At 40.5% G+C, this 16,946-nt stretch overlaps 1 protein-coding gene across 1 annotated transcript in view; it reads left to right on the plus strand.

Annotated features, from left to right (window-relative positions):
* Window positions 1-1,944: 1,944 nt before the first annotated feature.
* DCP2 (decapping mRNA 2) overlaps window positions 1,945-16,946 on the plus strand; it is a 60,916-nt gene continuing 45,914 nt past the window's right edge. The window contains exon 1 of the mRNA XM_037167028.2: window positions 1,945-2,208. Coding sequence (XP_037022923.2) covers window positions 2,156-2,208 — 53 coding nt within the window. The 5' untranslated portion in view covers window positions 1,945-2,155. The remainder of the gene's footprint in view (window positions 2,209-16,946) is intronic.

Genomic DNA, 16,946 nt, shown 5'->3' on the forward strand with positions numbered 1-16,946 from the left:
CACATACCATCTCTGCACTGTAAATGTTAGTTGTTAACTATCCTGTACCTATCAATGTAAATGTATGTGTTTCTCTAATTTTGCCTTTCATCCAGTCCTAGAGATTTCCCTGATGTGCTTTGTCCTACTTCTTCAGTCTACCACCAATGGATTTTATGCATCTTCCTTACGTCTTTTCCTTTGAGTCTGATGTAAAAAATAAGCTGCAAAGCTGCCATTCTTGGGAGCATTTGAGATCTTGCTCTCTGGCTATGATCCTAGTTTGGGTCAAATACACTTATAGAAATTCTCTACAGATTTGGACATTTCTTAAGTTTACAACTGGAAGGATATTCTCTTTAGGGAATTTGACCAGCTGGAAAGAATGACCCACAGATACTGACCATGTGTTCCCAGCTAACAGCTCAGCCAGATCATCCTACAGTGAAGCTCTCAGGAAACTAGTCCCACCTACATGCTGGGAACTTCCAATCACCTTTTATAGCACTTAACTCCAGTTTTTAGTTCCCTACTCTTAAGTGTGAATACAGATTATTTCTGAGATAGTGTGGGTTCTGTTCCAGACTGCTGCAATAAAGTGAATATTGTAATAAAGTGAACCATAATCTTTTTGCTTTACAAATCTCTTTGTCTTCAATTTATAAAAAAATGCAACATCTGTGAAGTGCAATAAAGCAAAAAGCAATAAAACAAGGTATGCCTGTAGTTGAGGACCACCAGAAAACCGCTCATATGATAAATGGAGATCAGATTAACAGCAGAAAGCAGCTGAGAGGAATATGAGACTTCAGGAAGAAGAAAACTTTTAAAATGTATTAATATCCTCATCGGGATAAGAAATCTATGAAGCAAGGCTATGACACTACAACAAAGAGATCTAAAGAACAAAAGAGAACTCGAGAAAAGTAAAAACTCTATAGGTGGCTAGTAGATGAATTTCAGTTAAAAAACAAAGATGGAAAGCAGGTGAGTAAAATAAATGGTAACTGGGCTCTAAAACAGATGGTAACAATTTGGGCTTGATCACACATCAGAAGCTGAAAAGATAGTAACCGGTCATAACCGAACAAAGTAAAACTTGGGCAGTTATAAACGACAAGAATGGAAGCAGAGGTCCTTGGTTCGGCAACTGTTGCTAGTGAGGAGAAATAATGCAGAGCTGATGTAAATGTGGGCATTTGGATAGAAATTAAGAGAAACGTTGGGAGATTAAATGGTACAATTAATTAAACTAGTGACCAGGCATTGTGAGAACCCGTGGGTCTGATGTTAAAGGAGGAGGTAGTGTCTCCAATGGATTGGATTCCATTAAACCGGATGAGGACTGAATGAGAACTAGCAGATTGGGTAGTGTTGAGTGTGTAGAGATAGAATGCCGATTCCTGGGTTCAGGTTCACTACGTGTCAGACACTGGGATAAAGTCCTTGTCTTCACCTTGGGAGCTTGGTGCCTGAAGAGGGACAGAGGTGAGCTACCACAAAAATAACTATTGTCTTTAGGAGTCTGTAGTGAAAGGACACACAGCCCTTGGCCTTGGGGCAGCGGTGAGTGTGTGCAGGATATTTCGATGACCGGAATCGTGAATGCACACTCGAGCAGAGCTGAATGCTTTCGTGGTGTCTGCCTTGCAAAGTAGAAGTCAGCTCAATCACGAAGAAGACAAGCAGACTACGCCCAAGTACTGCTGTTAGTGATGGGATCTAAAGTAAAGATCTGAGCCCTGTAGACTTCCTGGTAGTGCAGCGAGTGCATGATGCGCATGCGCATATCTCCTCCACTGCTATAGGCGGCGGGAAGTTGGTTTTCTAAGTAGCAATTGAGGAGCTTGAGGACGAATGGGGCCAACGGACCAATAAAGAAACGTCTCATTGGCTTACGCGTCCAGGCTCCCGATTTCCCAGCTTCCCATTGGGCTGTTCAAGTGGAACAGGGGCGTAACTGCCGGGGCTCCGCCCTATACCACGGCCCAGCCTCGGGGGTCCTGGGCAGAGGGTGTAGGACGGAAGTGAGCAGGTCTCACCCCTTCCCCCTCTCTAGCTCGTTAGCGCAGCCGCCGCTGCAGCCCACTCTCCGGCTAGCCGGAGTCTCCGTGCCGTACTCTCGGTCCCCGGCGCGCTGAGCCGGGATGCACTGCTCCTGCTGTGGGTCCTCATCATGGAGACCAAACGGGTGGAGATTCCCGGCAGCGTCCTGGACGATCTCTGCAGGTACCACGGCGCAGCGCGCTGTCCCGGCCCCGTTTGGTCCCCTTGCTCGTTTTTCCTCCGATTTGAGGACCGCAGAGGCCTCTACGCCTCCTCCCCCCGCCCAAATCCTTGTCCTCGCTTTCCGGTCCCGCCGCCGCTCCCTTTCCCTGGGGGACCCTTCTCTCGGACACCACCTCCTCTTTTTCCGCCACAGCCTCCCTGTTTCTCAGTACCCCGTCCAGCGTCTTCGCGGAGCCCCGGAATTTCCTCATTTTCTTCATTCCCAATTATTTTTTGCGAAGAGCCAAGCCGCTGCTCCGGAGCCTGGGTCGTGGCGTTTTTTGGCTGCCCCTCCCCCTCGTTGCATTTTCGGCCTCAGACTTTTACAGACCGTCTTCGCTCGCTTCCCTCCGTCTCAGTCCCCAATTCTGTCGAAAGACCTCAAGGTTTTAAATCTTAAAATCCAGGTCCCCGGAACTCCGCAGGGAGCAGCTTTCAAACTTACCGTTTTCCCCGTGGCATTTTTTTCTGTAAATTGGTATAAAGAATTACTCACATGTTCATCCCCAAAACCTGTCATCGGAAGGGGAAAGCAAAGTCTAGAGCTGGTTTCCTTTGCCTCTCCTAATTATCCTTTTACTTTTTAAAAAATTTGTGTATTTTTCACATCAAAGTCAGTCTTTTTGGTAGAGGGGGAGGGGGAGAGAGCGAAAGGGAGAGAAACATCTATCGGCTTCTCGGGTCCGCGCCCCTGCTGGGCCGACCAGCCATCCGGGCGCGCGCGCACGCGGGGGAATCCACCCGCGACCTTTGCTGTGGGGCGGGGCGCCCAGCCGGCTGGATCACATCAATCAGGACGCAACGATCCACACTAACTAGGGGAAGTTCTTAACCTCAGGGTTGTAACGCTAGTTACACTTTCACAAGATAAATTGTCTTCAGTTTTAACCTCTTGTCCCCGACGACAGCTATGATATCAGAGAGCCAAACGTGTAAAATGAACTTAAAAAATGTATCTCCCCGTCCCCGAGGAAAAATTTTGGTTCATTGCTACCCTGACTTGTCAGGTGTAAGTGGTTGTGGAATAATTTAAATTACAAGTGAATTAAAACTCTGATAAAAAGCACCTTTCCAATGATCATTACTGTATTTATGTCTACAGGCCTGACTTCTAATAGTTGTGTCACATTCATGCTTTTTTTTTTAATAGGAAAGAACTAATATTTGTGAAATTACTCGCAAATATTAGTTCTTTCCTATTAAAGGGTGCTAGGCACTGAGTCCTTCCTTTACATATTGTATATAACCCTCAAAACAGCCCTGTTTGGTAGGTGCAGTTATTTCCATTTTCATCTGACAGGGCGGTTGTAATTTACTCAAGATCACATTCTATTTCAGAAAACCGAGATTTGAAATAGGCCTTTACAATGCTTGTGCTTGTTCTTTTACACCAGGTGGATGCAATGGAAAATCAAGCCTAATATTTTAAGCCCCAAAAAAGAAAGCTATATGTAAATAATAGAATAATTTGGCAACTACTAAGAAGTAATGTTACTATTTCTTTGATGATGGTATGATTATAATTTTTGGAATGTAGTAGATTCGGATGAACCACTTAAAAGGCACTTTCTGTGATCCCAAGTTTTGTAAGGAAAAAAAGTTTGATCTGTTGGTCTTCATGGATAAGTGACTAGTAGAACATGTGCTAAAAGTGGGGTTGTTGTTTCTTAATTTTTTTATTTGTGTTTTCAAGATTTTTTAAAAAGGATGTGTGTTTTATAGTTAGAAAAAAAGATAAAGATGAGTATTTGGAAAGGTGAGCATTAATTATGTATGGATTAATAATGATACAGGTTTATTTAGAAAAAATGGGTAACTATACATACCTTTTTATAGGCATCTAAACTTATCTTCCTACTAATATTGGATTTATTTTGTATATTATGGAGGACTACATCATTTAGAGAAATAGCAACCATTATGAAGGTGATCAATTTTATATGTGGAACCTGTTTACTCACAAAATGATTGTTTCTAAACGCTATGTTAAACATCTCTTGAGTGTTTAGGTTCTTTCTTGGTTTTCCAGTGAGTGTTTTAAAAGCTATTTGTACAAATATTTTGGAATGGAGTGACATTTTTTTCCTTTAAGAATTTTCTTTTTTTCAATTATTATGTACTGGCTGTTTAAATAAGAACGATGTGTTCTAAAATTAGGGCTACCAGCCCTGGCCATGTGGCTCAGTTGGTTGGAATGTCATCCCATACATCAAAAGGTTGCAGGTTCAATCCCCAGTCAGAATGTGTACAGGAGGCAGCTGTTAGATGTTTCTCACACTGACATTTTTCTCTTTCTCAAAAAAAACCAAAAGAAAACAAAACAAAAAAACCTCGGCCCTGGCTGGTATGGCCCAGTGGATTGAGCGCAGGCCTGGGAACCAAAAAGTTGCCTGTTTGATTCCCAGTTTAGGGCACATGCCTGGGGTGTGGGCCAGGTCCCCAGTTGGGGGTGTGTGAGAGGCAACCATGAATTGATGTTTCTCTCCTCTTTCTCTTTCCCCCTCTCTAAAAAATAAATAAATGAAATCTTTAAAGAAAATCCTCTGGTGAGGATTAAAAAAATAGTAATAAAATTAGGACTAGGTAAACCAGTTTTTAAAGCTTCAAGTTTTGAAAACTATCCTGTTTTTGAGTTAATATTTATAATATCTGTTGATTAGAGATTTTTAATGTTAACAGTTTAGGCTTTTGATTATGGGTTTTTTTTTTCAGAAAGTTTTTTGTACTTGGAGTTTAATTTCTATGAAAATAAGCTTAGGTTGAAAAGGTTAATTATTCTGCACGTGGTCTTTTAAGCACCTCTTGATTTATGAGTTTGGTCTTGACTCTTGTTTTCACTCCCTTTATATTCTCCTCATTTCTTCTTACTAGTATTTTGAAAAGGTTTTTTAAAATTGATTTCTGATAAAGCATATATCTCCACTTATCTTCACTACTTCAGTTATGACCATATAGTAATAAATTTTGAAGAAAATGAAAACTTGAGATTGATTTTGATGTGAAAAATCAGCGCAAGAGACTTAAATTTTCAAGATGTAACTTTGTAACCATTAGACTGCTTATAACCTAAGACATCCAGTGTTATTTTTTAAATGGTTCAGTATGCAACATTTCATTTACTGAGATACTGTGTAGCCATTAGAAATTCCTAAGAAACTTAGCAGACAGTAAACTGAGGGAAAATCTGTCTTGAAAAGTTGTATACAGTGTACTGAGCATGATGTAATACTTAGTCATTTGACACCTGTTTTTGAAAGAGATTTTTAAATATTTTGTGTATGTGTGGATGCACAAGAGAAATGAAAGAATGAATCCCTGTGCAGTCAAAAATCCTCATAAAACTTGCCTTCCTGTATATAACTTGATTCCCCAAAACCTAACTACAAATAGTTAGGTTTTGTTAGTTAGGTTTTGTAGAAGCATTGCTGGTAACAAACAGTTAACATACATTTTGCAAGTTATATGTATTCTATATAGTAAAGTAGCTGGAGGAAAAAAATGTTAACTGATTAAGAAAATCTTGAGGGAAAATATATTTGCAGTATTTATTGAAAAAAATCCACATATGAGTGGACCTGTGCATTACAAACCCATATTTTTCAAGGGTCATCTGTACATGGACTGATATCACTGGTTACTCGGGGTGGATTAGAATTAGAAGAGAGGAAGGGAAGGCTTTTGTCTAAAAATGTTCGTGAGCAAAAATTGCTTTATAATAAAACGTGTGTATATAAAAGAGGAAATTGGCACCATTTTTATGGAGATATTGTCTTTGGTACTCCCTGGGTTTTTCTTTTTTAATTTTATTTATTTCTATTTAGGGGAAGGAAGGGAGAAAGAGAGGGAGAGAAATATCATTGTGCGGTTTGCCTGTCAAGTGCCCCCTACTGGGGACCTGGCCTGCAACCAAGGCATGTGCCCTGACTAAGAATCGAATCAGCAACCCTTTGGTGTACAGGCTGGTGCTCAATCCACTGAGCCACACCAGCCAGGGCTGGTACACCATGATTTTTGACATTAAAAGTCAGACTTTTTCAACACTATTTAAATTAGTAAATTAAAGAATTGGAAAGTCCCCCCCCACACACACACACACAAGAATTAAATGGTGAGGTTACTGTTAAAAAGGAGAAAGGTATTGTCTGGCAACAAAGGTTGATGTAATTTTGGTGATTGCATAAGTTAAATAATTTGTGCTCATCTTCAACTTGGCCATTTTAGTGGTCATTTCTACTGAAACATTTTTGTAGTAATTGCAGTCCTTGTTCTAATATTCTTTCTATTTGGGAACATTGACAAGAAGATATTTTGTGATATGGAGAAATTTTCCCATAACCAAGTATCGTGGAAAGCATTTTATTACTGTGTACATATCCATATATATACACACATACTTTTAAATCTTTAAAAAACAGTTAAATATACATAGAATGCAAGCACTGAAGAGTGATTTTCATGTATCAAAATATCCTTTTTAAAAAAATTTCTTAAAGTCAGCTGTTAACTATTAAGATATACACTCACATGTAAGGTTCTTTAAAAAATCAGAACCGTACGGGAGAATTTATAAATGGAAAGTATTAGTCTCCTGACCTACTCCTTTCTATCCCAGTTCTGTTTCCCAGTGTGTTACCTGTTTTGTGTTGAATTCTGGTGAATACTTCAATATTTTAAAATATACTTGGACCAAATTCTTGTTTTATCAACTTTAGATTGAGGATTTAGTTTACTTTGGTAGATATTAGGTGAGGATTTAGTTACTACACATACTGTTGATCTTGGCCTACTTCCAACATATTTGCATCATTTTTAAATTATTGCATTGTTTACCTTTGTAACTTTATATATTTAAAATTATATTTCTGATCTATGAACTTACAGTGTCTCTTGAGTCTCTAATTGATAAGGTGAGCAATTACTACCCTATCTTTTCTTCTGTTTCTTACCCTTTAGCTTCTATCCAGGTGAACCTAAAATAAAAATGTAAGAAACGATAATATTTACATTTCATTTTATAACTGTATATGTCTGTTTTACTATTTGTTGATTGCAAAAGCTCAATAGTAATAAATAACATTTGTTAGTATAACTATGTACATATTTTTCACGGTAGAGGGAAATCTACAATGGTTAGAATTTTGTTTCTTTTCTGTTAGGATACCTTGTTGTGTTTTGTATCTTTTCAGTCAGTCCAGTTACCTTGGTAAGGATCTTGAAAGAAATTGTCCAAATGAATTGCCATTTGGTTTTTTTTAAGATATATTTTATTAATTATGCTATTACAGTTGTCCCATTTCCCCCTTTCACTCCCCTCCACCCTGCACACCCCCTGCCACCCACATTCCCCCCCTTTAGTTCATGTCCACGTGTCACAAGTTCTTTAGCTTCTGCATTTCCCATACTATTCTTGCCTCCCCCCTGTCTATTTTCTCCCTACCATCATGCTACTTAATGCTACTTATTCTCTGTCCCTTTGCTCCCCTCCGCCCCCTCCCATTCTCCTCTTGATAATCCTCCGTGTGATCTTCATTGCTGTGTTTCTGTTCTGGTTGTTTGCTTGGTTTTTGTTTTTGTTATAGGTGTGGTTGTTAATAATTGTGAGTTTGCTGTCATTATTCCTATGTGTTATCTTCTTTTTCTTAGATAAATCCCTTTAACATTTTATATAATAAGGGCTTAGAGATCATCTCCTTTATTAACTTGACCTTATCTGAGAAGCTCTTTATCTGTCCTTCCATTCTAAATGATAGCGTCACTGGACAGAGCAATCTTGGATGTAGGTCCTTGCCTTTCATGCCTTGGAATACCTCTTTCCAGCCCCTTCTTGCCTGTAAGGTCTCTTTTGAGAAAGCAGCTGACAGTCTGATGGGAACTCCTTTGTAGGTGACTGTCTCCTTGTCTCTTGCTGCTTCTAGGATTCTCTCCTTCATTTTAATCTTGGGTAATGTAATTATGATGTGTCTTGGTGTGTTCCTCCTTGGGTCCAACTTTTTTGGGACCCTCTGAGCTTCCTGGACTTCCTGGAAGTCTATTTTCTTTGCCAGATTGGGGAAGTTCTCCTTTATTCAAATAAGTTTTCAATTTCTTGCTCTTCCTCTTCTCCTTCTGGTACCCCTATAATTTGGATGTTGGAACATTTAAAGATGTCCTGGAGGTTCCTACGCCTCTTACCATTTTTTTGAATTCTTGTTTCTCCTTTTCTGGTTGGATGTTTCTTTCTTCCTTCTGGTCCACACCATTGATTTGAGTCCAAGTTGCCTTCCCATTACTATTGGCTCTTTGTGCATTTTTCTGCATTTCACTTAGCATAGCCTTCATTTTTTCATTTAATTTGCCGCCAGATTCAATAACTTATGTGAGCATCCTGATTACCAGTGTTTTGAACTGTGCATCTGATAGGTTGGCTATCGCTTTGTTGGTTAGTTTACTTTTTTTGGAGCTTTGATCTGCTCTTTTGTTTGGGCCATTTTTTTGATGTGCCTGTTAGGTAGTGGGGGGGGAACCCTAGGTGTTCACTAGGGTGGGGCAACCCACATGGCTGGGTTTTGGTGCTGTTGGTGAGGGAGTGGTCTGAGAGGGAACAGTGGCACTTGCTCTGCTCTCTGCCGGTTTTCAGTCACTTCCCCTGCGCCCCATAAGTAAATTAGGCCTTTGTGGTGCTGATTCCTGAGTGGGTGTCGGTTTGTGTACATTGTAGGACACCTGTGGGTCTCTCCAACTAACTCTTCTATGAGGCTGGGAATTTCTCCTGCTGCTGCCTCAACCCCCACAGATATTTTCAATCAGTGGGTTTGAGGCTTTATTTCCCTAAGCTGGGACCCTAGGTTGTGTGGTCTCAGTCCTGCTTTGTTCCTCCAGTTTATCTGTGCCTGAATGGGGGACCAGCCGCTCCACAATCTACCGCCTTGCTGGGTCCACCAGCCACACCCTTGCTTGAGTCTTCTCCACCCGGCTGCCCGAATAAACCCCTCCTACCAGTCTGGATGAATGTGTCTTCTTTAAGTCCTTGGTTATTGGACTTCCATAGAGTTTGATTTTCTGTCAGTTCTGGCTTTTTGTTTTAAATTGTTGTTGCCCTTCTTTTGGTGGTACAAGGAGGCACAGTGTGTCTACCTATGCCTCCATCTTGGCCAGAAGTCTGTTTTTTAAAAATATGCTTTATTGATTATGCCATTACAGTTGTCCCATTTCCCCCCTTCATTCCCCTCCACCCTGCATACCCCTCCCCCACCATTCCCCCCCTTTAATTTATGTCCATGTGTCACAAGTTCTTTAGATTCTATATTTCCCATACTATTCTTGCCCTTCCCCCCTATTTTCTCCCTACCATCTATGGTACTTATGCTCTGTACCTTCTCCCCTCTTCTCCTCCTCCCACTACCCTGTTGCTAACCCTCCATGTGATCTCCATTGCTATGGTTCTGCTCCTGATCTAGCTGTCCTTTTAGTTTGCTTTTGTTTTAGGTGTGGTTGTTAATAACTGTGAGTTTGCTCTCCTTTCACTGTTCATATTTTTTATTTTCTTTTTCTTAGATAAGTCCCTTTAACATTTCATATAATAAGGGCTTGGTGATGATGAACTCCTTTAACGTGACCTTATCTGGGAAGCACTTTATCTGCCCTTCCATTCTAAATGATAGCTTCGCTGGACAGAGTAATCTTAGATGTAGGTCCTTGCCTTTCTTGACTTGGAATACTTCTTTCCAGCCCCTTCCTGCCTGTAAGGTCTCTTTTGAGAAGTCAGCTGACATTCTGATGGGAACTTCTTTGTAGGTGACTGTCCCCTTATCTCTTGCTGCTTCTAGAAGTCTCTCCTTCATTTTAATCTTGGGTAATTACTTATGATGTGCCTTGGTGTAGTCCTCCTTGGGTCCAACTTTTTTGGGACCCTCTGAGCTTCCTGGAAGTCTATTTTCTTTGCCAGGTTGGGGAAGTTCTCCTTTATTATTTGTTCAAATAAGTTTCCACTTGTTGCTCTTCCTCTTCCCTTTCTGATACCCCTGTAATTCAGATGTTGGAACGTTTCAAGATGTCCTGGAGGTTCCTAAGCCTCTCCTCATTTTTTTTGAATTCTTGTTTTTTCATTCTTTTCTGTTTGGTCATTTTTTTTTCTTTCTGATCGCTCCCTTGGTTTAAGTCCCAGTTTTCTTGCTATCACTATTGGTTTCCTGTGCATTTCCCTTCATTTCAATTAGTGTAGCCTTCATTTGTTCCTTTAAGTTGTGACTTAAATCAACCAGTTCTGTGAGCATCCTGATCACCAGTGTTTTGAAGTGTGCATCTGATATGTTGGCTATTTCCTGGTCACTTAGAAGTATTGGCTCTGGGGCTTTGAGCTGTTCTTCTGCTTGAGCCATAATGTTTTTGTCTTGTTGCACCTGTTATGTATGAGGGGCGGAGCCTTAGGTGTTCACCAGGGTGGGGCGACCCAGTTGCTAGGTATGTGGGGGTGGGTCAGAGAGGGGCAATGGCATTTGTTCCTCACTCTCTCAGATTTTGGTCCCCTCTGCCACTTCACCGCAAGCAAACTGGGCTCCCTGGTGCCGGCTCCCAGGTTTGCAAGCCTGTGCACCCTCCAGGACCCTATGGGTTTCTCCAACAAACTCTCTGTGAGCCTGGGAGCTTCTCCTGGCACCTCGACCCCAAAAGTTTTTGCATTTGTTGCTTTTAGGCTTTAATTCCTGTTGCTGGGGCCCTCACCTGAGTGGTCTGTCTCACTGCTCGCTCCTTTGTCTGGTTTATCTGAGTGGGAATGTGTGACAGCGGTCAGCCAGCTGTCTCGCACCCCCACGGGCTCCTCCTGTTGCCATCCCACCCCCCGGGATCTGCCAACCACCACCCACACACCTGGGTCCACCTGGCCATTTTTTCCTGCACAACCATGTTCCGCCAGTTGCTTACTTCACCCCTTTTACCAGTCTGGATGAATGGTTTGTTGTCAGACTTTCATACAGTTCAATTTTCTGTCTGTTTTGGTTGTGTTTTTGTTACTAAAACTTGGTTGTCTTTAAACGTGGTTGTGTGAGGAGGCATAGTGTTTCCACCTGCGCTTCCATCTTGGCCGGACTGCTTTTTTTTTCCCCTTGAGAAAGATTATTCCTTGATTTCTTTTAGGTATTTTTCAAATGCTTTGTTTTTTGAATTGTCTTTCTGTTCTAATTTTGGTGTTTTGCTTCAGATGTGGATCATGATTCTCTTGTATATCTATCCGTCTTCTCCAGTATATCCAAAGTTTTTTTTAAATTTTATTTTTCAGTTATAGTTTACATTCATTATTATTCTGTAGTAGTGTTAGATGTCCAGCATAGTGGTTAGATGATCATGTAAATACCCAGTTTTTAACTGTCTCCCTTCCTCGATCTGCTCCTTTATTATATCCTCAGTCACATCTTCAATCATACCATCTGTTCTTCAGAATGTTTTCTTTTTTCCTTAAAAGTACCCTTGTGAAGATCTTCACTCTCCTAGTCCAGTCTGGACTTGCCAAACATCTGGTGTACTAGAATTACCTATCACAGTTCTCCCAGGTTGTCTCTGTTCTCTCATGAAGCTCATATTTATGCTATCTTGGTTTTCATTTTTGTTTTGCTGGTGCACATTCTAAAATAATTTCTTTTGAGGAGGTCATTAGGAAGTAAATGTTTTCAGTATTTTTATGACTAAAACGTGTTTCTCTTCTCACACTCATGCTGCCAGCTGGTCCAGGGTCCACACTGAGTACCAAGGTTCTAAGAGATACCCTCAACACTGTCTTTCCTTCAGGACCAGTTTTTGAATTTATTTAAGTTTTTCTTTGTCATACTCCAGGTTTTCCTAAGATGTTGAGTGATTCTTGGTTGCATTTTTATACTGAAGGTAAGGCTGTAGAGGGGCTTGTGGATATAGGCTTCTCCTGTTATCCTGCGATGCTAGTAGATAGAAAGCTGCCTTTTATACTGGAGGACTCTTGGGAACCATTGCGTGGCAGTTTTGTTTTGAGGTGCCAGTACCCAAACCTATGTGGTAAAGTTAGAAAAGATCCTCTGGTTTAGTCCTCCTTTCCCCCATTCTTTTGTAGAAGAAACTTCTGTTAAAGGAGTGAAAGATGTAGACACTCTTCTGTTACATAAATAGATCTTGCCATCCACCCCCACTCCCTGCGCCCTCCCCGCCTTTAGTCCTGTTTCTTCCAGCTTACCTTTCTTCACTTGGTGCTTTTCTGGGTTGGGATTGGATTTCCTTTGTCTTAGGCTTTTTCTTACTACTTTTTAGGTTGTGTTTAGGATCTTCTAGAAGTTTATTGAAGTGGGAATTTCTAATTAAAGATAGTAGACTGAACACAGACTAAAAGAGTAAAATTTTTCGTTTTGTTTTTTTAAATGTGTAAGCCCACTAGGAAAGGAAGAATGGGTGAAGAGATAAGCAACAACATTTGGAAACTGTAAAACAGAAGGGAAAGTGGTATGCGACTTAGCAGACATGATAGACCAGAATGAGGGATTACTGTAGTAGTGTCAGTGTACTCCAGAATAAGAGAACACTGAAAAACAGCAGAAGTGAATTTATATATCCTGTATACATGCTGAAAAACCTTGGCCCCTTTCCCCAGCTCAGCTTGCAGAATATGACTGCCTGGACTTGACTCTACAGGTAGCAGGTTAAAAGGTTCTTCTCCAGGCATCTGACTAGCCCTATGAGGAAAGACCTAAAGATAGTGACTGCCGATGGAGGTTCCTCAATGAAATGATTAAGCCTGATCACCTTAAACGGTGCCTCACACTTTGACAACCCTTCTAAATAGCTTTGTGTGGTCTGTCACTCATAACATGAGGCCGACATGGGAAGGAATTAAAACTGATTGGGAAAAAAAGCTACCGGGAGGGGGTCTCAAACTATGCTGGTAGAAGATAACTTAAAAAACCCATTTATCACCTTAGAGATTTTTACAACCAAGAAACAAGGTAATCTGTAAAAGCATAATTTAAACAATCAAAAAGCACTTGGCAATTAAATATATGAGAATATATGAGAAGCAGGAACACAAATCTCAGTAGATGGCTTATAAGATGAGAGCATTTCCCAGAAAGCCAGGGAGGGTGGCAGCTTGAAATCAGAGAAAGGTTAAGAATCATAAGAGGATCAGTCCATGAGGTCCCTCAGCACTGAAGGAGTTTCCAGATAGGTAAAATCATTGAATAGCTGGTGCAGTGAGTAAAAATAGATACTTAAGAAATTTCAGAACACTGGGGACAGAAGGAAGAACCAAGGACTTTAGACCAGGAGTGTCCAGCCTTTTGGTGTCTCTAGGCCACACATTAAATATACAAACACTAATGAAAACATGAACAAAAAAAAGTCCATGCATAATTTTTGTAGTATTGGCCACCACAGATAAGCAAAAAGGTCCTCACAGAATAACCATAATTATGTAGCAGCCCTTTTGATAATCTTTTACAGTTGTCGAGCAGGTCCCAAGTTTGTGATCATTAATATAGAAAATTTACATATCTAAATAATAAAACTTAGTATACAACTTAGTAATAAAACTAACTAATGCTTTAAGTAAATTTACGATTTTGTGTTGGCCTGCAATTCATAGCCATCCTAGGCCATGAGTTGGACATCCCTGATCTGGACAGAAAAATCAGGTCATGCAAAGGACTAGGAATTGCAGTGGCTTCATTCAGTCTTTTTAATGTCAGAATTGGAGCCTGTCAGGAGAGAGCACTGTCTTCAGAATTCTGAAGGAAAGTGATCTTCAACCTGGTGTTATTTATCCAGCCAAATTATCAAGTGTGAGCATAAAGTAGAGATATTTTCAGATCTGTACTATCTCAACAGGTTACAAGAAACATGAGATTTAATATAGGATAGAGGTGTGGTAACCACAGGATGCTAGTGAAAGGACAGCATAAGATAACAGATGTGTATCAGGTGTAAATGACAACCAGTTGAGATTGGTACAGATCAGAAGGCACAAGGATAGATAGTCTTCAAAATGAAACTGATCCATCTAAATTTACATCTTGAGGAAAAAAATTAGCGAACTGGTGGAAGGCTGAATTAGTGACGAATACAGAGAAATGCAAAGGCAATCACTAGACTTTTATTAATTGTGGGGAGAACAAAGGATTGTGCAGTAAAGGAGAAATAGTCATAGCTTGTTACCTTACAGTTTTGTTGTGAATTGCATTACAGTCATAGTAATGTGAAGACTGAATGGTAATCTAACACTGTGGTTATCAACTGGGAGTGATTTTTCTTTAGTATCTGGAGATGTGTTTGGTTGTCACAGCTTGGTGGGGAGCACTATTGATAGCCAATAGGTAGAGACTGTGGATGCCATTGAACATCCTATACTACAGAGAACAGCTCCTTTCAACATAAAATATCTGCTTCAGAATGTTAATTGTGCTGAAGTTGACTAACCAAAACTATTGTATAATTTTAGTGGGAGGACAGAAATGAGAAGGGTGTAGAATGTGACTGGAAATAGTACTTCCTCATCTTCCATTATGGAAATAGAAAATGAAAAAATAAACTGAAAAATAAGAAATAACACAGGTTTTGTTTTTGTTTTTGTTTTTGTTTTTAACACGAAGGTAAGTAATTTAAATAAAAGGTAAAACAAAGCTAGTTTTTGCAGTGCTGTTTTTCCTGTACATGTGTGCACCACCTAGTGGCCTGTCTGAGACTTGGGCAGTGGTCTGTCTTTTCTTTGCAGCTTGGGGTTAAAGTCCAGTTCATGAACAATCTCACGGGGCCATTTTCTTTAATTCTTTTTCCTCTGCTACCTCCCTGCTACTTTATCAATTCCTTGGATCTCCCCTATTCAGTCCTATGTCCAAAAAGACACTCTGCCACATACTTGATGTGTCTCTCCCCATGTCTGGGACCAAGTGACTGGAGGATAAGAGAAGCAGTGGTTTACTCTCTTGGGGCCATGCAGCTCTTGCTATCTGAGATGAAGATTCCTGTCCCTCGGTTTTAGACTTTATGGGTCCCTGTTACAGCCCCCTTTGCTGTCACTTTTGTGACCATGATTATAATGCTTTGGGGTGCTGGAACATGAGAGAATGGAGGAAAAAAGGGGGGAATTTCCCCTACTGTCTCCAGGCATTAGGAGACCTTTTTAGACTCCTTTCTTAATCCTTGAGGCAGAAGTAGAGGGCTTCTGGAGTTCTCTGTAGCTGCTGGTGTCCTCCAACCCCCAATCCAGCCAGGGGATACCAGAGGGTGGAAAATGGTAAATTCACTTTGAATATTGGCACTTTTCTCTAGTCTTCCTGTTAATATTTACTTTTCACAGTTCTCAAATAGCTGCTCCATGCATTTTTGTCCAGGTTTTTTAGCTGCATTTTAAAAATTTTTATTTATCTTTAGAGGGGAAAGGAAGGAGAGAGGGAGAGAAATATCAATGTATGGTTGCTTCTCGTGCATCCCCTGCTGGGAACTGGCCCCTGTTGGGAACTGGCTTACAACCCAGGCACATGCCCTGACTGGGAATCGAACCTCGATCCTTTGGTTCGTAGGCCCAAGCTCATTCCACCGAGCTACACCAGCCAGGGCTTTAGCTGCGTTTTATGAGAGGGACAAAGTAGAGTGTGCTTGCTCCATGTTATCAGGAATAGGAACCTATGTAAACGTTTAAAAGATAAATTATAACTGTTGGTGTGTCACCATCAATATATATCAGACAATTTGCTAGATTGTGGGAACAAAAACATACAGTGGTGTTGTACATTATCCTGGTGTGCTAATTTGGGGGGTTTTGTGGATAAGGGTAAAAATCAGAGAGTTGCTGTAATGAAATGGGAGTCTGAGAGAGTATAATCTTAGAGTGATACAAAAGGTCGTGTAGGAGAGCAGTGACCAGATCTCAAATGCCATGTGGAAGAGTTCAGATTTTATATCTTAGATAATGCCATTGCATATTACACATTTCGTTCTTAGTGTATGTACAGTTTAAGAACCATTTCCACATAGTTTTTTTCATTTTGAAATGTGGATTATTGTACATACTCATTTACTTATTACTTTCCCTATCAGAATGTTACATTATTTTTATAATTTAAAAGTATTTTTTGAAATTTGATTTGAAACTTGGAACCAGCCAAGAACATTTAAGCACCATGAGTAGCGAATAATACAAGTGATCTAACTGGGTGATAATGTTTTTTGTTGGAGGGTGGGGTGCTAATGTTCTTAATTTTTTAAAAAGATTTTATTTATTTATATTTAGAGAGGAAGGGAAGAAGAGAAATATCAATATATAGTTGCCTCTTGTGAGTCCTCTGCTGGGAACTGGCCTGCAACCCAGGCATGTGCCCTGACTGGGAATTGAACCGCGATCTTGTGGTTTGCAGGCCTGGGCTCAGTCCAGTGAGCTACACCAGCTAGGGCTACTGTTCTTAATTTAAAAAAATGACTCTAAAAAGCTAACGGATTTATTTTATGTAGTTCAATCTGTTCTCTAAGATCACTAGAATAAAGGAATATCAAAAATACTGTGCAGTGGGCCCTGGCTGGCATGTTTCAATTGGTTGGACATTGTCTCTCAAACTGAAAGGTTGCTGGTTTGATTCTGGTCAGGGCACAAGTCTTGGTTGCGGGTTTGGTCCCCAGGCAGGGCTAATATGGAGGGCAACTAGTTGATATTTCTCTCCCTCCCTTCTCCTCTCTAAAATAAAAATAAAAAGAAAATATACTGTGCAGTGGAA

This window comes from Artibeus jamaicensis, unplaced genomic scaffold (genome assembly GCF_021234435.1).
Source record: "Artibeus jamaicensis isolate MK-2021 breed Jamaican fruit bat unplaced genomic scaffold, CSHL_Jam_final contig_402, whole genome shotgun sequence".
Classification (NCBI taxonomy): Eukaryota; Metazoa; Chordata; class Mammalia; order Chiroptera; family Phyllostomidae; genus Artibeus; species Artibeus jamaicensis.